Genomic DNA, 25730 nt, shown 5'->3' on the forward strand with positions numbered 1-25730 from the left:
CTTGTTTGGATACTCTGTACTTGTTTAACTCAAAATTCAATAGGTCCTCCTCCCTTTTTCACAGTGGGTTGTTTTGTTTTGTTTTCAAAGAAGAGTTTCAATACTAGGAAATAAAAAAGACACAAATGCCTTCAACATGGTGAAGGTTCACTTTCAGGTTATAAGAAAACTGTGCTTGCTTTACAGACACAATAGCACAATTTTAGGCTAAACATATTTTGTTCAAAGAAAAAGAATGTTCTCTAATTTTAACAATTAAATAACACACACTGGGCTGTTTTAATCAATGGGAGGTAGCTTATCTGATGTAATGCCAGGTAGAGCACCTTTTCCTTTGCTCATTTCCATTACAAAATGAAAAGCACCTCTAGGAGTTATTTGACAATGTATTCCCCAGGGTCTCCCTCCCTCATTACAATTTAAAAACTATAACACATTTAAAGCCAACATTAGCACTCCCATAGGGACTTCTCTAGTGTGATACCTGAGATAGAGTTTATTGAGTCATGTTTGGTTTGAGATATGGTCTCACTAGGTAATCTCAGTTAGCCTGGAACTTGCTATGGAGATGAGGTTGGTCTCAAACTGCCTATGCCTCTAGAGTGCTGAAATTAAAGGTATGTACTACTAATACCCAATTACAAGAATTTTTGCCAGGCACAGGGCACATGTCTTTAGTTCCAGAATTTGAGAGTTAGAGGTATTCACATCTCTGAGTTCAAGACTACATATAGTGAAACCCTGCCCTGAAACATTTACACTGCCAGGCAGTATCCCAGCACTTAGGAGGCAGAGGCAGGAAGATTTCTGAGTTCGAGCCCAGCTTGGCCTACAAAGTGAGCTCCAGAACAGCCAGGGCTACACAGAAAACCCTGTCTCATAAAACCAACCAAACAACCAATCAAACAAACAAACAAAACCAAAAAAACCCAAAACCAAAACACACAGACACACACACACACACACACACACACACATGAGATGGATTGGGGGGAGAAATAATGGAGAAAACTATAGTGGCAATTGCAGCACACCAAGATGAGGAAGTGCTCTATCCTACTGGGTAAGACGCTCAGAACACACTGTATAGACTAAGGAGGGTAACTGCCACGAGGGAGAACCCACCGGGCTAATCATTCTATCTGCATCAGGTGTTGCCTGCATGTATGCCTGTGTACCACATATGTTCCTGATCCTAAAGATTTCAGAACAGATCAGATTCCTCGAAATTAAAGTTACAGATGGTTATGAGCTGACATTTGGGTGCTGAGAACCAAACCTGGTCTTCTGCAAGAGCAGCCAGTTCTCTTAACTGGTGAGCCATCTCTCCAGTCCCAGCACCTATGTTTAGTGAAACCTCTTCATTTGCATAGGGACTAGCCTGATGTCCTCCTTTTATGTGTACATAGAGTCATACACATGTAAATACAAGTCTCATTACTTAACTCAAATACTACTATCATCTTGCAATAACTCTTAAACTACTGAACGAAGCATCAGAAAACACAGTATTAAGATATATGGAAATATCACTAACTTACCATTTCAATCTCTCAAGTACAAAAAAGTCACTTACCTTATGATGCAACAAATGATATGAGTTGTAATGCACAATGTAATGTACAATAAAGTGCTATTGGAAAAAAAAGATGCTCACATAACCTGCCCCTTTCAACACACCTTTGCCTAGATGTGTGTTGATAGACATGTATCGCGCAGTTCCAGTTAAGCTTTTGTGCTCTCTGTAAGGTATGTGTTTTTTGGTTTCAGGATCAATATATTCCTTGGCCAGTCCAAAATCTATAATGTGTATTACATGCTCTTTCTTATTGCCTTGTCGGCCAATCAAGAAGTTCTCTGGTTTGACATCTCGGTAAATGAGATTCTTTGAGTGTACATACTCCATTCGAGAAAGCTAAAAGAAAGAAAAAATAATAATGGAAATACCTTGAAATAAGCATGTTGGGGGAGGGAGATTCCAAAAACCTTCTTTTGGAGATGGGATTTCACTATATACCTTGATTTTCCTGGAACTCACAGAGATATGCTTGCCTCTGCCTCAAGTGCTGGGGTCAAAGACATGTGCCACTATACCTGGCCCAAAAGATTTCCTTTTAAATTCATGCTCATTTGTTTCTTTGTTTATTTACTGTGGTGTGGTGTGGTGTAGTGTGTGTGTGTGTGTGTGTGTGTGTGTGTGTGTGTGCATTCATAGGCATGTGTGTGGCAGTCAGAAACTTGTCAGAAACTTGTAGGAGTCACTTCTTTCTACCATGTGGACTAAGGGGTAACTTAACTTGTCAGACTTGGTGGCAAATGCCTTTACCTGTTGCATCATTTAACTGTGGCATCCCTTCACAGTCTCCTCCCAAATCCTACCCCATTTTATTCTTTCCTTCCCATTGTTCTGTATCACTCTGCTGTCTGGGTTAGGCCTTGAGCTCTTAGACTTAAGCAATCTTCTTATTTGGGTCTTCTAAATAGGGGCCACAATGGGTATGCCGCTGTCCCTGGCTCAGCATAAGGTTTCTGAAACTAAAGTTAAAACTCATCTCTTGGCTGGGTGTGGTAGTGTATACCTTTAATCCAAGATAGATATCTATGAGTTCAATGCCAGCCTGGTCTACATAAGAAAGTCCCAGGCCAGGCAGGGCTACCAGGTAAGAACTTGTCTCCAAAAAAATAAAATAACAACAGCAACAGCATCCACTTTTATTTATCTTCCACTTTACTGACATAAACTATATTTTAACATTTGTTTTTGTGATTTTATTTATGCATATATATGTGTGCCTTCCTAAATTCATATGTACCAATTGTGTGCATGTGCCCACAACTCCCGAGACTATCTTTCCTAGAAATGGAGTTACAGGCAATATTAGTTATCTGATGTAGGTGCTGGGAACCAAATTCAGACTTTCTGCAAGACCAGTAACTGCTTTTAACTGCTGAGTCTATCTCCAGCAAGCCACTATATCCAAATACTTTTGTTACAAACATGACAACTATTAAGATTAAGACAAAACAATGAGATCATTCAATTTGGCTAAGATGGTAACATTTTTACTTTATATATTGTAACTTGCAAATGTGCCCTCTGAGACAGGTGCCACTGCCACCTTACCTCCTGCCTACACTTCCTATTGTTAGTTGCTTGGGACTCTTTAACCCCAATCTTGGTATTGCAGACATAAGAAAGCAGGGGCCCAGTAAAATTGATGTTAGCCTGTCATTAGACAGCTGGCTGGCAGCAGTAGGAGGATGCCCAGTTTAGTGACCACAGTTCACTGTAAGTAATTTGTGACCTTGTGCCAAATTTCATTAAATAATTCTAACTATAAAGAATTTCTGCTTACCATAGAAGGGAAGGATTAAATCCTAGAGTCTAGTCAATTTTCAAATTGCTATAGGAATGATGGTGAGACTATCACTACTTTACATGAATTAAGATATATCTCAAGGCTATGGAAGGATGGTGGTCCACAACCACCCTAGCACTCAGGAGGCTAAAGCAAGAGTATCTTAAGTTCAAAGCCAACTAACTAAACTGGTGAGATAATACAGCAAAATCAAAACAAAATAAAACAATTCAATATTTGAAACCTTCCCTTGAGGGTCTAAAAAACTTCTCAAAGGACTGTTCTAACTGCTTAAGGTGAAACTAGTGTTTAATTTGGCTGCAAAGCTTCTTGGGCAGCCCACAACTGTAAAATATGCCACATGTTATTATCTGTGCTATCTCAGTCACATGACTTTGAATAAAGGTTAGTACAATAGATAGGACCTTCGATATTTTCTAGTTTTCAACAGGGAGAAAAAGAAGGCATGATAAAAGCTTTTGCTATGTGCCTAAGACCTATAAATAAGGTGCTGAAGCAATGACTTGAATTCACACAGCTCCACCTATTCGTCCTCTTTCTCCCTAATGTAAATGACATTCCCCCACTTCAGTTACAGGAATGGTTCTGCTTCAAGGTGCAAATTCTTAAAATAGAGCAAATTGCAGAAGCATTGACTTCTCTCAATTAACCCTTTTGTAAACCTTTAAGTTGTGTGACTAAGAACCGACCTTAGTTGTTTGGCATATTACATACTGGCCACGAGGCTTTGTGCCCAAATTATACACAGGAACCAGCTAAAGCAGCAACAGTTCCTTTCAGAAGTCTGCTATATCCTCTAGAATGCCATTAAGCCTGTAAAAACTAAGTTACCAGATTTCACTGTAGCTAATACAGCACTAAGGGGCCTGCAAGGAGGTGGGCAAGGGATCTATTTATCTTCTGGAACCACACATCAACTTACCAACTGGATGGCTATCATTAACACCGTCTTCAAAGTAAACGTTCGGTCACAGAGGTCAAACAAGTCTTCCAAGCTTGGGCCAAGGAGTTCCAGCACCATGGCATTGTACTTCCCACATGGTCCAAAGTAATACACCTGTGGGAGGCCTTCACCTGAGAGCAGAGGGGTAAGCAGGTACAGAGTGAGAGGCACAAAACTAAAACATAAGACATTAGCAATGGATGTAATATAAAGTGTAATCTGTAAGATTTCAATTTCCTCCCGAGTCCCTCTTGGAAAAGTCAAACTGAGTATAATAGCTTCTGTGGGAACTATTATTGGGTGGAAAAGGCAAAGTCATTGCACCATATGTCCAAATAAGCAGTTATTTAATACCAGAGTGCCAAAGGCGTTTCCACTGCTGTATAAAAGAAAATGGTCTCTGATCTATTATTGCTTCAGGATTTAAACTATTCTTCCCAAAGGATGCCTGAAAGTACAGCATCACAAAAGCTTCAAAGGAAGCCTCACTGAGCTCAAATGCAAGCTAAAAAACCTTGTTATATTCACTGGTTTCATTAGCACTCCCAGGGCTCACTGCTAAAGCCAAAAAGAACTGTTGGTGACTGCTGCCCCGCTGGAGAATTCAGATTAAAGAGGCTAGGCCAAAGAGGTGCAGCCTGGCTCTAGGCCAGCACAACTGCCTTTCTTCTCACACAAAATCTCTGTAGGTTTTTCTTTTTCTCAGCTAGGAGTCAGTAGACACTTAGCTTTTGTTGTTGTTAAGTAATATTGAAAGGAAAGGGAGAAACTAAAATCTAAAATGCCTCACTTTCCCCAAATTTGAAATTCATAGATATGTGAAGCTAAAGATCCGGGTTTTTTCAACTAAATAGCAACTTGTGAATTAATTCTGCTTTACATGGAATCATAAAAACAAGGTATTTGATAAATGCTTATAAGATGATGCCATAAGAACGGTAGATACTTAGAAAGCTATAAAGCATTGAGAAAATGCCTTCATCTTATTTAGCAGAACATTCCTATCCCACAGGTATGTACACATCACTACAGTTACTGCCTCTCCTTCAAAGTTTAAGAAAATATTTTATCTATCTATCTATCTATCTATCTTAGGTTTCTTGAGACAAGGTTTCCCTGTTTAGCCCTGGCTGCCCTGGAACTTGATCTGTAGACCAAGTTGACCTCGAACTCAGAAATCCACCCATCTCTGACTCCAGAGTGTACCACCATGCCTGGCATCCATCTTTCTATTTTTTTAAAGAGTTATTTTTGGGGCTGGGTTGATGGCTCAGCTGTTAAGGGTTAGGCTCACAGCCAAAAACATTTTTTTATTTATGTGTGTGTGTGTGTGTGTGTGTGTGTGTGTGTGTGTGTGTGTGTGTGTATGCCATTCGTGTACTGGTGCCCATGGAGGCTAGAAGATCCTCTGGGGCTGGAGTAGCAGGTAATTGTGAGATGGGGATGCTGGTCCCCTAGAAGAGGAAGAGCGCTTCACTGCTGAACTGCCTTGTCTCTCCAGCCATCATTCTTTCCTAATTTTTATGGATGAAACACAGATAGAAGCAGCATGTTATCTAACTATCCTTTTCTCCAAGGAAGGTCTTCTTCTTCTTCTTCTTTTTTTTTTTTTTTTTTTTGTTTTTTTCGAGATAGGGTTTCTCTGTATAGACCTGGCTGTCCTGGAACTCACTCTGTAGACCAGGCTGGCCTCGAACTCAGAAATCCGCCTGCCTATGCCTCCCAGAGTACTGGGATTACAGGCGTGTGCCACCACCGCCCGGCAGGAAGGTCTTCTATATAGAGATACGGTGGCTCATGGCTACAGAGTGTGCACACTTAACCTTTCCATGTACTCTGTCACTCTGTCTTGTTCCTTTCAGACCCTACACACACCACTAAGTGTTTCAGTGCTCATGGCTGGTCTTAGGCATCTGGTAAGGTACATCTGGCCGCTCCTGATTCTGGGGTTATTTTTATTCTGTCTCCAGGGTTTAAATTGAATTGTCTTTTCCCCCTCTTCCTATGGTTCTGAAGTCATTTTTCAGTTAATTTTAAACATTTAAGTGTAACGGTTGTTTCCAAGGAGTCTTGCTGTGAAATTCAAAGTAGAACATTCTACCTAAGAGGTTAATTCCTCTTATCTTTCAAACACATGATAGATAGAATTTGCAGATATACTTTATAGTATGTCTCTAAAATTTTATTTTCCTAACATTAGTATAACATTCCTCAAAGTTAGTTGTCACAGGAACTGTTAGCTGTCTGGCCAATAGTTACTGTTTCTCCCTCCCTATTTACTAAAAGCACTTTTTTTGGTGCGTGTGTGTGTGTGTGTGTGTGTGTGTGTGTGTGTGTTTATATATGTGCAGTACAGATGTGTGTGTAGGCCAGAGTCAGTCTTCGGTGTTGTTCTTGTCTCTGATCTTCCAGCACTGAGATTACAAGGGTCAGCACTATGCCTGACTTTTTACATGGGTACTGGGTGGGATGTTGAACTTTTGGTCTTATATTCACCGACTGAGCTATTTCTCCAGTCCCTAGAACTCTGACATTACAAAAAGCAACCTGCACAGTTACAACTGATTATACGAATGGTCAATGAGATAGAAGCAGAAAGTTTTGGGTATGGTGGTTCTATCTAGAAAAGCTCTTTCAAGAGAGTTGATTTTAAATGGAAGGGAAATCTTACAGAACTCCAGAACCCATCGAAAAACATCAAGTTCCTTCAGGATATAACATAGCAACAGGAATAGATGTAGAGAACAAAAGAGTTTCATCTTTTATGTCTGAGAAATAATCATACCAAAGATGGACTTTCCATCCTTTTACCTTATAACCCCCCCTATATATATTTTTTTTTTGATATGTTGGGGACTGAACCTTAGGTAAATGGTCTACCACTAGCCTACAACTCTAGTGTTTCTATATTTTTCTTAATTTAACTGATCTACAGGTATAGGCTTTTAAAAAAGAAAAAACAGCTGAGCGGTGGTGGTGCATGCCTTTAATCCCAGCACTTGGGAGGCAGAGGCAGGAGAATTTCTGAGTTCGAGGCCAGCCTGGTCTACAGAGTGAGTTCCAGGACAGCCAGGGCTAACCCTGTCTCAAAAAACAAACAAGCAAAAAAAAAAAAAAAACAACAACAACAACAAAAAAAACCAAAGCTAACACGACTTAATAAATACATTCTTCCTTTACTTGGTTGAATTCCCAAGTCTAGGCACACTATCCTTTTTTTAAATACTTAAATACTCCAAGTCAGGTCTACTTAGTTAAAAACAAGAGTAATAAGTTGCTTGTTTTGGACAACCTTCAATGTCAAACTTAGGTATCCCCTAGCCATAAGTTTCTATATTTACTACAAACTTACAAAAGCATTATACGCATTTTTGGGAAATGCTTATAATTATTAACTATAATGTTAGTAATAAATTCTGTCTATAAACACCATAGGAGTTCCTGTTTGCTGCATGTGAGACTTTAGAAGGCCTCAGTGCGTATGTGGGGATATTTGCAGCCGCCTGCAGGCCACTTCTTAGTTGTACAGTATTTCTAGGGAGGTACTAGTTCCAAGATACTAATGTGCAAAGAGATCAAGTCAAGAGTCTTGAATCTAGTATTTGCTTCTACTACTTCTAGCACATTCCTTTGCCTCTCTCTGTAGATCTGATTTTTTTTAATCTTTCCCAACACAGAAAAATTTAAACCAGTTCCTCTTTAAATCTAAATTATGACTATAATTTCCTTCTAGCTATCTTCTAGGCTCATCTTTGTAAAGCCACAAAAATCAGTGTGAATTAAACTTAGATTCCATGTGGAGTAATAATTAAAATGTAAGCTATGAGTGTCATGCAACTAGAACAATGTTCACCTGAAACATCTCTAAAACCTAAAACAGAAACAGAAGCAGTGCCTTTGCTTCATACCTTCTGAATTAGAATTTTTAGGAGTAGAGCAGAAGGAAACACCACTCTAAGTGCTATGCAGTCCCAACTAGAAACTGCACCTGCAGAGAAGAAATATGAGGCATTGCTTTGTTTTATGACTAATCTATTACCAGGACTCAGAAAACACAAACAAACCAGCTTCTACAGTTATTTCAGATTAAAACAACTGAACTTATTTGTCTATTAATTCGAGACCATGTCTCATTATAAACAGTTCAGATTGGCCTCTTCCCGCCAATTTGCAATCTTCCTGCTTTAACATACAGACTTTTGGCATTGCAGGTATGTCACCAAATCCAGCGTGGACATAATACCTCTTTTTTGTTTTTTTGTTTTTGTTTTGTTTTGTTTTGTTTTTGTTTTTTCGAGACAGGGTTTCTCTGTATAGCCCTGGCTGTCCTGGAACTCACTCTGTAAACCAGGCTGGCCTCGAACTCAGAAATCCGCCTGCCTCTGCCTCCCAGAGTGCTGGGATTACAGGCGTGCGCCACCACCGCCCGGCTTGACATAATACCTCTTAAAGGAATACTTTAAAGGTTATTTAAAAGGCTTCCTAGTGATGAAAACAGCCTCTATTTCAAGTTTTTTAGGTTATTACAAGAAATGGAATACCAAGTAGACAACTGTCTTCAGGAGACTTAGTTGTAATTTACTAGAACTGTCTGTACAGAGTTGCCTGTGTATTTGCATGGCTGCCCATATAGTAGCTACAGACTTCCATGACTCTTTGTATACAGATTACCATACAATAATGTTTTACCCATCTCTGGGATGAATGCAAGTAAAACTTCTGAATCTTTCACTCTTTTGTACAGCAATCTCCAATTTACTGCTTAATACAATTTAAATTAACATTGTTGTAGGATTCTTTAATAAGATTGAGAGTAAGGACAGTGTAAATGCAACACAAGCTATATGCATGGTAAAGAAGGCACTTCTTGTGAATATTCATGAGAGAAAGAATGGCAAAGCTGAGTAAGCATGCCTCTCCTCCTTTTTCTTCTCTCTCTCTCTCTCTCTCTCTCTCTCTCTCTCTCTCTCTCTCTCTCTCTCTCTCAGGGGCGCAGGGTTTCACTGTAACCTAGGCTAATGAATTTACTCTGGCCTGGGCTGACCTTGAACTTGAAATAATCCTCCTATTTCTGTCTCTCTACTATTGGCATGTTGGGCTTAAAAATCACATTGGGTTAGCTTTATAATCTTTCATCTGCTCTGGAAATAATGCATTCATAAGTGAGGCCTCCCATTAAATCAGCCCAAGGAAAAGGAACAGTTTAATCATAGGTTAAATCCTCAACAAACCTAAAGTGCAAGATTATATCATATCATCCTGAGTATTTTTCCAGAAATAGCCTTCCATTTAGCAATAGCATTTTCTTGTAAATCCTGTAAGCCATATGTCTCACACATATATCAAGTTGTATAGCACAGGAAGTAAGGTTATAACACCACAGCTAATTATCATAAATTTAATTTGGGTTAAAACGACCATATCAACATTAATTGCTTATTTAGCATCCAAGCGGTGGCTACCTAAAAAGATTCCATAATGCACTCTGAACTGTAACTAAGCAGAGATATTTAAAATGTACATCAGGCTGAGAACTGAAATGAAGGCACCTGAAAGTTTTGATAGTTTGCTTATATTATTACCTAATAACTGGTATTTAAAAAAACCCCACAGTTGTCTAACTGTGAAGCAAATTCTATCTACAATAATATTTGGATATAAAACTAGTATTTACATTAAAACCTTATAGATGGCTCATACCTATAGTTTCACCTATTCAAAAGTAGAGAGGGAAGGACTGCTCTGAGTCTGAGATCACTGGGGGCTACAGCTTTGTTTAAAAACAAACAGGTGGGAGTACTTGTGGAAGCATCAGAATGAGTACATATGCCCAGCATGGTTTTGGGAATAGAAGAAACAATGGGGAGGGAGGGAGGGAGGGAGAGAGGGAGAGAGGGAGAGAGGGAGAGAGGGAGAGAGGGAGAGAGGGAGAGAGGGAGAGGGAGAGAGAGAGAGAGAGAGAGAGAGAGAGAGAGAATTTTGGTGTGGGATAGATGGTGGTAGTTTCATTGTAGTCTAGACTAATGGGAAATCTACTTTGTAGCCCAGGCTGGCCTCAAACTCACAGTAAACACAGTTTTGTCAAGGATAAACACAGGATTGCTGGGGCAACCATCAGCTCAAGGTTCAGTAAAATGCCCTCCTAAAGGGATAAAAAGAAGGCCTTGGGGTTTTGATTGTTATTAGTTTTTGCTTTGTTTTTTGAGACAGAATCTCTGAATGTTCTTGAACTTACTATATAGATCAAGCTAGCCTTGAACTCAGAGATCCATCAGCCTCTGGCTCCCTAGTGTTGGGATTAAAGGCATGCACCACTATACCCAGACTAAGTTTTGTTTTTGTTTTTTTAAGATTTATTTATTTTTATTTTTTGGGGTTTTTTTTTTTGTTTTTTTTTTTTGTTTTTTGGATTTGGTTTTTTTTTTGAGACAGGGTTTCCCTGTGTAGCTCTGGCTATCCTGGAACTCACTCTGTAGACCAGGCTGGCCTCGAACTCAAGAGATCTGCCTCCCTCTGCCTCCCAGAGTGCTGGGATTACAGGCGTGCGCCACCACTGTCCGGCTATTTATTTTTATTTATACGAGTACAGCTGTCTTCAGACACACCAGAAGAGTGTATTGGATCCCATTACAGATTGTTGTGAGCCACCCTGTGGTTGCTGGGAAACTGAACTCAGGACCTCTGGAAGAGCAGTCAGTGCTCTTAACCCCTGAGCCATTTCTCCAGTCCCTAAAGTTTTTTTTTTTTTTTTTTAAATAATGACTTACATTCTTTAATTGTGTGTGTGTGTCTTGCTCGCGCACAAGAACATGCACATGCATCTGTCTGTCTGTGAGGATATCATCCTTTGGAACTGGAGTTATAAACAGTTATGAGCTATTTGATGAGAATCAAACTCAGAAACTGAAAGAGCTGTATATGCTCTTAACTACTGAGCCAGCTCTAAAGTCCTGTGACTGATTTATAAAGACAGAATAGCTACTGAATTTCAAATAATACCCTGAAAGCTAAGGGATGCTGATTCTTAACACACATGTAAACAATAACTAAAGAAGTCATGACAATTCTAGTGAGCACTTGGAAGAAATAAAAGAGGAAAACACGAGGCTACCCAAATATCAGCAACATTTGACAATTCATCATCCTGACAAACATGCCAAACTCCCATTATATTGTTTATGTTCATGTATGTCTTCTCTATAAACAGAAGATTAACTGCAGGCAGTAACTAGTGGATATTAATAATATTTTTGTGTTAGTATCTAGCACTGGTTTAGGCATTTAGCTAATTTGAAGAAAAGGTGTACTAATTGACAAATGCAATGTGATGAAAAGTAGGGAGTTTCTACCTGGAATGCATGCTTACCCTAAGATGCTAAAATACACATATACACAAAAGCAAAGCAAACTTGGCAGATTTTAAATGTATATGCGAACTAAATGGGACCCCCCCCCCCTCAATAGTATCTGAATTTCCTTGCAGTAAAAAAGAAGTTCTTTTGGGTCCACGCTTCAATAGGAAAGACTGAATGTAACTCAAGTTTGCAATCTTTCACACTGACTTTCTTCCATGGTGGCTGTTTACGGATTTACAGTTTTCCTTGTGAGATTCCCCTAAACAGGTGAACCACCATGCAAAATTACTCATTTTAGCTAATAGCACTAAAAGCTACACTCAACGGTCTTTACTCTCTTAGCACCTGCAGAACCGAGTGTAGCACCAATGACCTTCAACCTCAGCTATTAGGGAGACTGAAGAGCAAGGATCATAGGTTCAAGATCATCTTAAACACAATGAAGACTTAAGAAAATCAACAATCAATTAAATGATAACAACAAAATGTATCAGCTGTCCCATCTATCCGATGTTTAAATGCAAAGGAAATCTGATTATTACTCCCCCCCCACCTTCTATCTATTTTCTATTTACAGATAAATACATTACTTTGGCCATGTCTACCTTGCTTAGTAAGCAAGCAAAGGAAGCCCTTTCTTATCTCACTAGAATCTCACTCATCCCTGAGGAACTCTATGAAATAATGTTACTCTGTAATGATATCGCAACAGTGGAACTCATGGAGATGGTTACTAAAGGACAAAGGTGCAGGTAGTCCATACAGCATAGGTATGCTGGCAAAGGGATAGTTAATTTCCAAGGCAAGATAGCCCTTGATTTCATCACACCATTCAAAATAGTGTATAATTTAATGTGTAATTTAAAACTGTAGAAGATCTTGCTTCTGAAATTTTTTCATGTAATATTTTCAAATAATGGGTACCTGGAAAACTGAACATCCTACTTCTCTGACTTCCTATTCCTGTGAATCACCATGGTATTTTTCATCTGACTTTTAAAAGGTATTTCTAGTTCTGCCTTTGCAAATGAAAGAATCCAGGCAAACATTTGACAATACGGGAAAATAAAATCCTCCCCACCCCCTTGGTATTTATGAGGTACTGGAGAATCTATTCTAGGCTAGCACTTTCCCTTACTGAGTTATGGTCCAGCTTTCAGTTTTGGGCATTTATATAAACAAGTCTTAAATGTCAATTCTGTGAATATGAAATAATGAGTCAAGGAGTATACATACTTTAACATTCTGCACATACGTGAGCTTCAAGTCATTGTTTACTTTGCTTTAGAGGTTCCACCCCACAGTCACTAGGCCCAGTGTGTCTGCAGCTGTGGTAAGCTTGGCAAAACATCACTGCAGAAGCATGCTGTTCACATTACTACAGGCAGGAAGTGACAACAGGGCAAAGGTAAGTGTCCCAAGAACACCTTTCAAATGTGTTTTCTCACAGGGTTCTGTCACCAACAGCACTACACGCTGGTGTCAGAGTTTAGAACACAAGCCTTGGTTGGTCTCTTCCGATCCAAATCTTAACAGTATATGAGCGAAGCTGCTGGAGTCCTAAATCCTCTTTATTCTGCCTCTTGTCCTGGGCCTACATTCACCTGTTACTGCCATGGTCCCACTGCGTGGGGATTGGAGCTGAGGGTACCTACTATCCAAATGCTTGCATTGCCACTTTTTATACTCAGTCATAAGTGTATGAAAGAGTCTTTTGTCCCTGTCCACGGGAGAATTGTTCCTGTCTAAAAAACCTGCAGAGACAAAAAATGGAGAAGAGACTGAGGAAAAGGAGGTCCAGTGACAGGCCCAACATGGGATCCATCTCAAGGGGAGGCTCCAAGGCCTCACACTATTACTGATGCTATGGTGTGGCTACAGACAAGAACCTAGCATGGTGGGACTCCAAGAGGCCCAACCAGCAGCTGACTGAGACACAGATACTCACACCCAAACACTGGACAGAAGCCAGTGACCCCTGTGGTTGAATTAGGAAAAGGCTAGGAGAAGTTGTGGAGGAGGGTGACCCCACAGGAAGATCAGCACTCTCAACTAACCTATACCCCGGAGATCTCTCAGATTCTGAGCCACCAACCAGGCAGCATACACTAGCTGGTCTATAGCCCCCGACATATATACAACAGAGGACTGTTTGGTCTGACCTCATTGAGAAAAGATGCACCTAACTCTCAAGAGACTTGAGGCCTCAAGGAATCGGGAGGCCTGGCGGGGGGTGGAGGAGGTGGGAGGGTGGGGGGGAGGGGGAATCCTCTTGGAGGAGGTTGGCAGAGGAATGGGATGAGGAACTGTTGGAGTGTGGACTAGGAGGGGGATAATGATTGGACTGTAAAAATGGATTAAAGATTAAAAAAAAAAAAAAAGAGTCGCTGGGCAGTGGTGGCACATGCCTGTAATCCCAGCACTCTGGGAGGCAGACGGATTTCTGAGTTCGAGGCCAGCCTGGTCTACAGAGTGAGTTCCAGAACAGCCAGAGCTATACAGAGAAACCCTGTCTGGGGGTGGGGGTGGGGGGTGGGGGGGAAGAGTCCTTTGTCTTTTTATTCAATGATCACTGACAATTCAAAATCAGGAGACTCCTTCGTGCACTATTTGTTTAATGTCACACTTAGGAAATCTCATTCATGGTATTATATAACACTACTATAAATAATGCTTTAGCCGGGCAGTGGTGGTACATGCCTGTAATCCCAGAACTTGGGAGGCAGAGGTAGGCAGATTTCTTAGTTCAAGGCCAGCCTGGTTCTACAGATGAGTTCCAAGATAGCCAGGGTTACACAGAGAAACAAAAGCAAAAACCAAAACCAAACCAACCAACCAACCAACCAAACAAACAAACAAAACATCATTCCTTAGATTATCATTAGTTGGTAGAACAAGATCCCTACAGACCAGTCAGGGAGGATGAACTGAAATGATGTGAACTAAAAAGTAAGAGTTAAAACATCTGTTAGACTGTTCAAAATTCAAGAATGTAGAGGTGTAAGCTGACAAAAATTTCCTAGTGGATGGACTATCAATTACTTAAGAATTACAAAAAGAAAAACAGGAGCCTAGAGCCTAGTATGTCTGTCCTGAGAGGCCCTACAAACAGCTGACTGAGACACACAGATATTCACATCCAACCATTGGACAGAAGCCGGGGGCTCCTGTGGTTGGATTAGAGAAAGACTGAAAGAAGCTGAGGAGGAGAGTGACCCCATAGGAAGACCAGCAGTCTCAACTAACCCAGACCTCCAGGATCTCTCAGAAACTGAGACACCAACCAGGCAGAATACACTAGCTGGTACAAGGCCCCCAACACATATACAGCAGAGGACTGCTTGGTCTGCCCTCAGAGAGAGAAAATGCACTTAACCCTCAAGAGACTTGAGGCCCCCAGGGAGTGGGGAGGCCTGCTAGGAGTAAGGGTGATGGCATCCTCTTGGGAGTCAGGGGGAGGAGGAATGGGATAAGGAACTGTGGGAGGGCGGACCAGGGGGGCAACGACTGGACTGTAAAAAAGAAAAATACTAAAAAAAAAAAAAACCAAACCAAACCAACAAACCAAACAAACAAAAACAGATATGACAATATAAGTGATCACCAATGTTAAAAATGCTTCTTTTGTTATTTCTTCTAAAGCATTCTTATAAACTTGCATTCTAAAATATCAGTAAATTGCTATTTTGATAGTAGGTGTAAGGAATATCTTATACAATCTTTTAAAACAAATAAAACAACAGATTCTTACTTTCCCTTTGGCTGTCCTAGAACTCTCAAAGTAGACCAAGCTGGCCTTGAACTCACCGCAGAGATCTGCCTGCCTTTACCTTCTGAGTACTGTACAGGTGTGTACTATTTGGTTTAACATAATCTTTTACTAGAATGGAAAGAAAATATTCTCTTACCAATAATACACACTTTTGTTCCACAGTACTTGATAGCTTTTAGGATATTAAATATTAGCTCCCCTCTAAATGATTAACCTTGATGTACTATGATAAAGATGTAGAGTGCCTGACAATCACTGAGATTACTCTAGCCTTTAGTTTGGAATAAAAATTTCCATAATCTAAATGTCAAACATCCTCTGTCCACAGCAGTGGTTCTCAACCCTTGGGTCATGCCCTCTTTGGAGGTTGAATGATACTTTCAGAGGGGTGGCCTGAGACCACAGGAAAACTCAGATGTTTACATTATGATTTAAACAGTAGCAAAATTATAGTTATAAAGTAGTAGCAATAAAAATTGGCTGGGAGTCACCATAACATAAGGAATGTATTAAAAGTCTCAGCGTTAAAAAGGTTGAAAAAACATTGCTCCAAGAGTAGTCACTACATCCTAGTCAAGGCCCAAAAGATGGCTTTGAGAATAAGAAGAAAACACGTAGGCAAGCAGTAAGAAATATGATATTAAGACAAAACAGTACCAACACATACAACTTAGTGTTACAGGGCAGAAAGTTGCACTACAACCATAACCACTGTGCACATCTGAAAAATGAGGCCCCCATAGCAGGCTCTGGTGGCACACTCACTCTTCTAAATCTTTGCCCATGTAAACACAGTAACAATTTTCTGAAACTAACCACAACCCTTCAGTACAGGCACCTTATACATAAGTTAGTTGGGCTTGTTTCCAGAACTTGACCTTCTGTCTTGAATGTAAAAGACAAATTTCAAGTAACAAACATTGCTTTCACACTAAGCAAATGCCTTCTGCCTTCAGCTGATCTGCACTTTGCAAAAGTAACACACTGTAAGGGTGTTAGTACTCTGTCTCTGTGAGATATGCACAGGTCACCAATTTCACAACACTCTACTGTAACTGAAAAAAACTAACAATCCAAAATGTGTAAAATGTAAATGTTATTTTTCCCTCTTGCAAGAGAGATCTTCCAAATCTCTTTTTGCTTTGTAAAATTATAAGTAAAGAAAATTACAAAACCCTGAGTGGCTTTTTATACCTTCCTCTTTTAAAAAACATAATTAAACTTAAAAGTGTTAAAATTATTTATTTGTGTACATGTGCCATGACCCTTGTATGGAGGACAGAGAACAATTGAGAGTTCTGTCCTTTCACCAAGGGTTCTGGGACTGCACTTAGGAGCCAAGCTTGCACAGGAAACACATTTACCTGCTGAGCCCTCTCTACTCCTCACCTCTGTTTTGCAATCCCCCTTAAGACAGGATTTCAATATATAGCTGCCTGCATCAAGGTACTACAGGCGTGTGCCACCAAGCCTGAGTGCAGAGAAGGGCCATCTGGGGTTGGCTCCAGAAGAGGAGCAAGTCTCTCACAGCATATACATAATTCTTTTTGCTCCTATTCTACTATATAGTAGAGTTAATAAGTAAGTTTCCAGTGTACAAGTAGTCTCTCAATGTACCTAACATTTGTAATGTGATGATATGATGTAGTAACCTGCACAGCTCATACCTGACAGTTACTGATGTAATTGCATGCCCCCACTCTGTCACTCACAGCTGTCCTGGACCTCCAGACTGACAATCCACATGCCTATACAATCACAGAATTCATCCTGATCCCAGATTGGGTCCCAGACATCAGTTATTTTCTTTAGCCAACTAACACAATAAAGGTTAATGTTATATTGTTTCATTCCTAGAAGGACAGATGGAAATTCATAGTACCACTATTTTAAAAAATTCAGACTTTACATTAGGCCATTTTATTAATTTTGTTTGTTTTGAGACAGAATCTCAACTATATAACTTTAGTTTGCCTCAAATTTACTATGCAGACCATACTATCCTTGAACTCATAGAGATCTGCTGGTCTCTGCTTCCCCAGAGTTAGGAGTCAAGATGTGTGAGATCATACCTGGCCAAATTAATTCATCTTTAATTTAATTTTACATATATAACTGTTTTGCTAGATAAATGCCTGTGCATCAGTGTGCATGCAATGCCCCTGGAGGCAGGAAGTGGGCACCAGATCACCTGGTATTAGAGTTACAGGTTGGGGGCCACCTAACATGGGTCTTGAGATCTAAACTTGGGTCATCTGGAAGAGTAGACTGTACTCTCGTAAGCCATCTCTCCAGCCCTAATTTTTGACTTTTTTCGAGACAGGGTTTCTCTGTATAACCCTGGCTGTCCTGGAACTCACGCTGTAGACCAGGCTGGCCAGAAATCCACCTGCCTGGGATGCTGGGATTACAGGTGTGCACCACCACCCAGCCATTTTTGACTATTTTAATTAAACAAAGTCAATTTGTCAAAATCCTGGGATTTAACTAAGAAACAACATCAATTAAGCTTTCAATGACTCCAGTTCTAAAAGATCTGATAATTCACCAGGCCTGAAAGTGTTTATGTATGTATGTAGTGCATATACATATGCTCAGAGGCACACACATGAAAAATAAATTATTTTTAAAATAGAAAACAAATAATTAGTACCAAATAACTGATTTATAACTTTTTAAGCTTAGTAAATAAAATAACCCTATTCCCTGGCACCTCATCACCTCACGCCCTGCCCCCAGCATCTGGTATCAGACATTGATTTGATGTAGGCTATAATACCAATGTTCTTTTAAATGTTAGTTTACAATTCTTTCTTAGTTGGACATGGTATAATCTTAGCACTCTGGAGAAAGGAGCAGGAGAATAACAAGTCTGGGGCGGCCTGGACCACATAGAGAATTCACGTCCGGTAGGAAAAGAGTGAATGCTTGTCTTTCTATACAATATAGGTAGACTTGCAGTATCTCCTTTTTGCCCCTTCTCCACTAACTCTAGCCTCTCCTCCTGGGAAAGACAGTCATATATTGATTTGTCTGAAGTTTCTCCTGTATTATTATAATTCAGAGCAGCTTTTCATATAGCATTCTCAGATTCTTGCTGATGACTCATGAATTCACTTACACATGTATGTCAGTTCTGTTCCCAAGCAGAACAACAGTGAGACACTGATGTTTTTTTCTGCAAAGAATACTCAAAAAGTCAGATATCTAATCTGGAAGACAGAACTGTAACTTTTTTGTTTTATATGAGTACTACATATTTAGAAAAAGCCACTTCTACAGAGAGGAGCAAGCCACAAAGGAGTACAGTTTGATAAGGTGTTAACCTCAACTCATCCTTCTCCACTCCTTTCATAGAACGAGGGCGGCTGGCTCTTTACTGTTTCTCTCAAGTAGACTCTTTATTAACAAGAGTAGAGTGAGTACAGTCTGTATCAACCGGGCAGCCTTCAGGAGACAGCTCATTGCCCTAGGGCAAGACAGTTTATAGCAGTATCCCTTCGCCTCTCTTTTTCCCCCGTTCACCAATGCCTGAGCTAGGGATAAAAATGAGGGCCTGGTACATGATAAGCAAGTATCCTACCAACCACTTAGCTCTATCCTATCCCCATATGATTGCTTAAAATGTCTTAAGGCAGGTGGTGAGACGGTTTAGCAGGTAAAGGCTCCTGTCTTACTAAGAGTTTTTATTGCTGCAGTGAAACACCATGACCAAAAAGCAAGCTGAAGAGGAAAAGATTTATTTAGCTTATACTTCCAGATCATAGTCCAACATTGGAGAAAGCAGGACAGGACTTGGGGTTCTATAAGAAAGCAAGCTGAGCAAGACATTTAAAAAACTAAAAAATATTGAAAAACTGAAAGCAAGGATAACAATATTAGACACTAAGCTTCCTGTTGAAGCACTTCTTCATCAAGTTCCCTATTCTAGGAGTCAGCCACTGTCCCAAACACTGGGAGCAATTTTTTTTTTAAAATGACAACATTCAACTTATTGGACCTCTTAGTCATAGCTAGAGCTACTAGTGCTGTGATAAAACACCATGACTAAAAATAACTTGAGGAAGAGTTTATTCAGCTTAGTATCCAGAATCATAGTCCATGTAGGGAAACAGAGACAGGAATTCAAACTGTTCAGGAACCTGGAAGCAGGGCTGAGGCAGAGATGGTGGAGGAGCTATGCTTACTGACTTGCTTCCTGGGGCTTGCTTAGCTTGTTTTATAATAGAACCCTGGACCACAGCCCAGAGGGGGCACCATCCACAATCCCTAATTAAGGGGACTCCCATAACAATCACTAATTAAGAAAATGCCTTAAGGCTTGCCTACAGCCCTGTCTTATAGTATCATTTTCTCAACTGGAGTTCTCCGCTCTTTGATGACTCTAGCTTGTGTTAAGTTGATATAAAATTAGCCAGGACACCTTTTTACCCCATTTGTATTTTACTCTCAAATCCCAACAAGATAATAATACCATTTAAAGACTATCAACTCTTTGAAATTTAACCTTTTCTCAGCTGATAAAACAAATCTTTGTTTTTGTTGTTGGTTTTTTTTTTTTTTTTTGGATTTGTTTTTTTTTGGGGGGGGTGTGGGGGGACAGGATTTCTCTGTATAGTCCTGGCTGTCCTGGAACTCACTCTGTAGACCGGGCTAGCCTCTAAGTCAGAAATCTGCCTGCCTCTGCATCCCAGAGTGCTGGGATTACAGGCGTGCGCCACCACCGCCCAGCTAAATCTTTGTTTTTAAATCAGAAAATTTTTAATGAAAATGTATGCATAACATGACTAAGGTAACAGGTACAGGCATGTGTCAGTAGGTAACAGGTACAGGCATGACACAGTTACCTTGTGTCAGCTACTCTGGAGGCTAACAGGAATTTCCCCTGTGCCCAGGAGGTAGTGAAGAGATTAGACATATTAACTGAGCTGCAATTGTTGAAAGTGGAGAAGAAGGTGATATTGATATTACCTACTGGAACAGACTTATATTTCAGAAGTTTTTCAATAGCAGCTATCATAAAAGATAACAAAATGGTGTGTCTCTTATTGATTTAATTCTGGTAAAAGTAATTAGGATATTTTACCCAAATATCCTGAATTTGTCATTCATGTCTCTATTCAGCTTTCTTAAGACAAGTAACCATGAACTACGGGTACAAGCAATGGCAGGGTGAGCGAGAAAAAGGAGAGTGCATATGATAGAGGCTACAATTTCTGCAGGGAAATGTGGTTCCAAGTGCTTATATGCTGAGAACTCACCACCGTAAGCAAATGCCTGGTCAAATGGAAGGAACTTACCATAAGTCATCTAGTACTTTTATTAAACACGTCCAAGTTATTGTTTAAAAACATTATTTATGGGGACCAGTAAGAGATCACAGAGGGTAAAACATTTTCTGAATAAGCCCAATGACTTATTTCTCTTAATAAGATTAATTTGTATTACTTTAAAATTATGTGTATTTTAAATCCTGTGTATGTGGGTATGTGTGTATGAACCCAAGTGCCCAGGGAGGCCAGAGAAGGCATTGGATCCTATTTATTTCTAATGAGTAATGCCTGTAGCACAATTTGTAGCTTTAATCAGACACTTGAAAGAAATTTTGTGTGTGTGTGTGTATGTAGGTGTTTGTATATGTATTTTCCCCCTCCTACTACACAAAAGTACCATGTAATATCATTTGGGAAAAACTTATCTCCATATATTTCTTTCAACCATTTTTCTAGAATCATTCCAAATAAAATTTCACCTTTCATTTTCTTACTCTTTAAAAATAGGTATTCTTTAAAATTACAATCAATATTATCTCCCAAACAATTTTATACATGTATCTTATATGCACTGATAAATTTACTGAGTGGACTTGCATTACAATGGGCTGATTTTAACTTATTGTTGTTTGTTTTTCAAGATAGGGTTTCTTTATGTAGCCCTGGCTGTTCTTGAACTCACTCTGTAGACCAGTCTGCCCTAGAACTCAGAGATCTTCTTGCCCCTGCTGCCAGAGTGCTGGGATTAAAAACATGTGCCACCACTGTCCCAGCTTGATTTTTAGTTTTACTTATTTCTGGAGCTTGTGATACACACTGTGACTCCAGTACTTGGAACATGGGGGCAAGATAACAAGGAATTCAAGGTCAGTCTAGACTACTTGAAATCCTATTTCAAAATAATAAATACATACCTAAGTAAATATGAGGGGCTAGAGAGAGAACTCTGTGGGTGAAGTAGTCACTATAAAAGGATAAGGATCTGAATTTGGATCTCTAGCATCCCACAGTTACTAGGTGGGTATGGTATCTGTTAGTACTCCCAGCCCTCAGGAGGGACATACACACTTAAAAAATAAACTGAAAGAAACAAAGAAAAAATTTAAAATCTCCCTTTTTGAGATACCCAAGAGGGTGGTAGCAGCACATGTCTTTAATCCCAGCACTCAAGAGACAAAGGCAGGATCTCTGTGAGATCAAGATCAGCCTGGTCTACAGAACAAGTTCCCAGGACAGCTAAGGCTACAAAGAGAAACTGTCTGAAACAACAAACAAACAAACAAACAAAACCAAGAAACAACTAATATATCATAGTCACAGGCCTCTGATGAGTAATAGCAAAGCACAGGTGAGCACAACACTGACCGCCATGACTGTTCTGTCCATGCTTCTGATAGAAAAGGTTTGTCTCTAAGGCTGCCACAACACCTTCGTTCTGAACACTAACACCTAGTTACTGAAGAATCTCAAGTGCAGCCAGAAACCTGGAACAACTGCTGATGTGTAACATATTTATGGTAGACAGATCTTTGAGTTTGAGGCTAGCTTGGTCTACAGAGTGAGTTCCAGGATAGCCAGGGCTGTACAGAGAAACCCTACTTCCAAAAAAAAAAAAAAAAAAAAAAAAAGTATTCTTGCTTTAGAGCAGTGATCCCACAGCCAGCCCCACATGTAAGATATTTACAACTCATAACAGTAGCAAAATTACAGTTTTGAAATAGCAATAACATAATTCTATGATTGGGATCATCACAACATGAAGAACTGTGTTAAAGGTTGCAGCTTTAGCTGAGCGGTGGTGGCGCACACCTTTAATCCCAGCACTTGGGAGGCAGAGGCAGAGGCAGAGGCAGGCGGGATTTCTGAGTTCGAGGCCAGCCTGGTCTACAGAGTGAGTTCCAGGACAGCCAGGGCTATACAGAGAAACCCTGTCTCGAAAAAAATCAAAAAGGATGCAGCCTTAGGAAGGTTGAGAACCACTGTTCTAGAATAGATTTAAACATCACCAAAGGTCTCATCTTGGACAAGCCTGGCTACTACTTAGTTGCAGACAAGAATATTAAGACAACATGAACTCCAGTTAAGAGTAGTGGGTAAAACAAGGCAGAGTTGTACACTTGTAACCCCAACACATAGGAGGTTGACAGGAAAGACTTCAAGTTCAAGAACAGCTCTAAGAGACATAGAAAAATTCAAGGCCAGCCTGGAATACACAACAAGATACTGTCAAAACCAACCAACTACAAAGAAAAGAAGAGAAGAGAAGAGAAGAGAAGAGGAGAGGAGAGGAGAGAGGAGAGGAGAGGAGAGGAGAGGAGAGGAGAGGAGAGGAGAGGAGAGGAGAGGAGAGGAGAGGAGAGGAGAGGAGAGGAGAGGAGAAGAGAAGAGAAGAGAAGAGAAGAGAAGAGAAGAGAAGAGAAGAGAAGAGAAAGAAGGAAGGAAGGAAGGAAGGAAGGAAGGAAGGAAGGAAGGAAGGAAGGAAGGAAGGAAGGAAGGAAGGAAGGAAAGAAAGAAAGAGAGAGAGAAAGAGGGAGAGAGGGAGGGAGGGAGGGAGGGAGAGAAAGGGAGAGAAAGAGAGGAAGAAGGAAGGGAGGAAGGAAGGAAAAAAAGAAAAGAAAAAGAAAACAAAACAAAAGAAGAACAAAGGGAAGAAGAGAGAGGGAGGGAAGGAGGACCAGGGAGGAGAGAGGAGAGAAGAGAAGGGGATGGAGAGATGGCTCAGCAGTTTGGAGTACTGTCTGCTCTTTCTGAAGACCCAGGGTAGATTCCCAGCACTTATATATGGCAACCTACAAACTGTTAGTAACTCCACTTCCAGGAAATCTGACACCTTCTTCTGGCACCAGGCCTGTACATGGTATATGCATATACACACAGGTAAAACACCCATACACATGAAATAAATCTTTGAAAAAAGACAATATGCAAGCTAAAATAAAAAAATAAAATAAAAGAGAGAGAGAGAGAAACCACCACTGAATTTCACAGAAAATGAAGATAATTCTGCAAAGATGGTTCAGTGGGAAAAAGTACTTGTCTGTAACTCTAGTGATAGGGAACTCACTGGCCAGTTAGCCTGACAAAAATGGTGAAGTTTACTGATATAGTCTAAAAAAATAAGGTAAAGAGCAATAAAGGAAGATATAAAACATCAACACTCTCTCTCTCTCTCTCTCTCTCTCTCTCTCTCTCTCTCTCTCTCTCTCTCCCTTTCTCCCTTTCTCCCTCTTCCCTCTCCTCTCCCTCTCTCTCTTGCCATGCAAAAGTTGACTGCCCAGAAGAGACACGGATAAAAAGCACTAACAGATAGTCTTTGACAGTGAGTTGGACTGGACTGAAGAAACATGGAAAAGTAGCATTTCAACTTAGTCTAGGAGACTAAACAAAGTCATCATCAAGGGGTAAGGATGATGTCAGGAAGACCCACTAACTGTATGTGAGCATCCAATGCAATAATGTAGAAAGGGGTGGGAGTGGCAGAGAGGGAGGGCAGAAAAGAACAGCAGCCCTCCTGTTCTCTCTCTCTCTCTCTCTCTCTCTCTCTCTCTCTCTCTCTCTCTCTCTCTCTCTCTCTCTCTTTTGAATTTTGTTGGGTTTTTTTTGTTTTGTTGTTGTTGTTGTTGTTTTGAGACAGGGTTTCTTTCTCTGTGTAGCCCTGGCTGTCCTGGAACTCACTCGGTAGACCAGGCTGGTCTGGAACTCAGAAATCCACCTGCCTCTGCCTCCCAAGTTCTGGGATTAAACGCATGCGCCACCACTGCCTGGCTCCTCCTAGTCTCACTGGTAGCAATGACACAATACAACTCTTGGGGCTGCCTTAAGCAATATGGAACTTTTGTAACCCCAACTTCCTCTTTTGTTTTTTGTGTAATACTTCTTTACAAAGAATACCCACACCTCTAGACTGCAGTGCTTTGTGTTTATAAACACCATAACTTCAACAGCACAGACTTTATTCTCATATAAAGAATTTTTCCTAGCGATGAACTCAGGGCCTTGCACATATCAGGTATTTGCTCTACCACTGACCTATGCTAGCTTTGTTTAGCATTTTAAGGTGCTGTGGACTTAAAACTGTTGGGTTCAAGTTTTCATCCTTCTACCTCGGTCTCCCATATTGCTAGGATGAGAGATGTGCACCACTGTGTATGGCTTCATATTAAAAAGAGAAGAATGGTCTTCTCTGGTGGCTTTATCTAGACTTCTTTATTTTCTATAAGGATTTATAGAAGAAATATTGGAAATTAGCCTGGTCACTTCCCCAGGCCACTCAAATATCTGCTTGTTTGGATCAGGCGTGTTTTAACCTGTATGTTAGATCTGTGAGATATGTATAAATGTGTTTATTTCATAACTAGGCTAAAACAGTTATCACCCTGAAAATCTTGAAACTTACAATATTATGAGCCAGATGTTATATTTCTCACCTGTAATCCTAGTACTTGAGAGACTAAGGCAGAAGGACTACCATGAGTTCAAGTCTAGACTGCCTACACAGTAAGTTCTAAACCAGCTGTGGTGACAATGTAAAACCCTATATCTCAATCAAGGCAAATCAAACTAGACCAAAACAGTATTAGCAAAGTAGGAATAACATGCAAAGCAAGAACTAAGAATCAGGTGTGGTGGTGCACACCTATAATCCCAGTTCTTAGGAGGTGAATTGGAGTATCAGGAATCCTGGTTATCTTGGGCTATCATACCCAACAAACATAGCCTAAGTGTCCTTTGAGAATCTATAAGGGGTTTCAAAAGAAAATTGATTTTAAAAAAATGACATCAAATTCAATGAATTTTAAAACCATACAATTATGATGGCTACATGATGTAATGTTATTGCAAAATAATACAAAAATGTCAGAAAAGAACCAAGGACAGGAAGAAACAGTGGTAAGTTAGGGAGAAGGGCCAACGGTAAACCTGTTTGGCATGTGGAGATCTAACTTTCTCATATGGACAAAGACAATGGAGTAATTAGGAATGATCTAAGAAGTCCCCAATTACAAT

At 40.1% G+C, this 25730-nt stretch overlaps 1 protein-coding gene across 9 annotated transcripts in view; it reads right to left on the reverse strand.

The window, feature by feature from the left end:
* Window positions 1–25730, reverse strand: part of Csnk1g1 (casein kinase 1 gamma 1) — a 132762-nt gene that overhangs the window by 36244 nt on the left and 70788 nt on the right. For all 9 annotated transcript variants that reach the window (XM_052187984.1, XM_052187980.1, XM_052187983.1 and 6 more), the window contains 2 exons: window positions 4303–4454; window positions 1681–1915 (listed from right to left, as the gene is read on the reverse strand). In XM_052187984.1, the coding sequence (XP_052043944.1) occupies window positions 1681–1915; window positions 4303–4454 (387 nt within the window). The remainder of the gene's footprint in view (window positions 1–1680; window positions 1916–4302; window positions 4455–25730) is intronic.

Source organism: Apodemus sylvaticus, chromosome 7 (assembly GCF_947179515.1).
Source record: "Apodemus sylvaticus chromosome 7, mApoSyl1.1, whole genome shotgun sequence".
NCBI classification, from domain to species: domain Eukaryota; kingdom Metazoa; phylum Chordata; class Mammalia; order Rodentia; family Muridae; genus Apodemus; species Apodemus sylvaticus.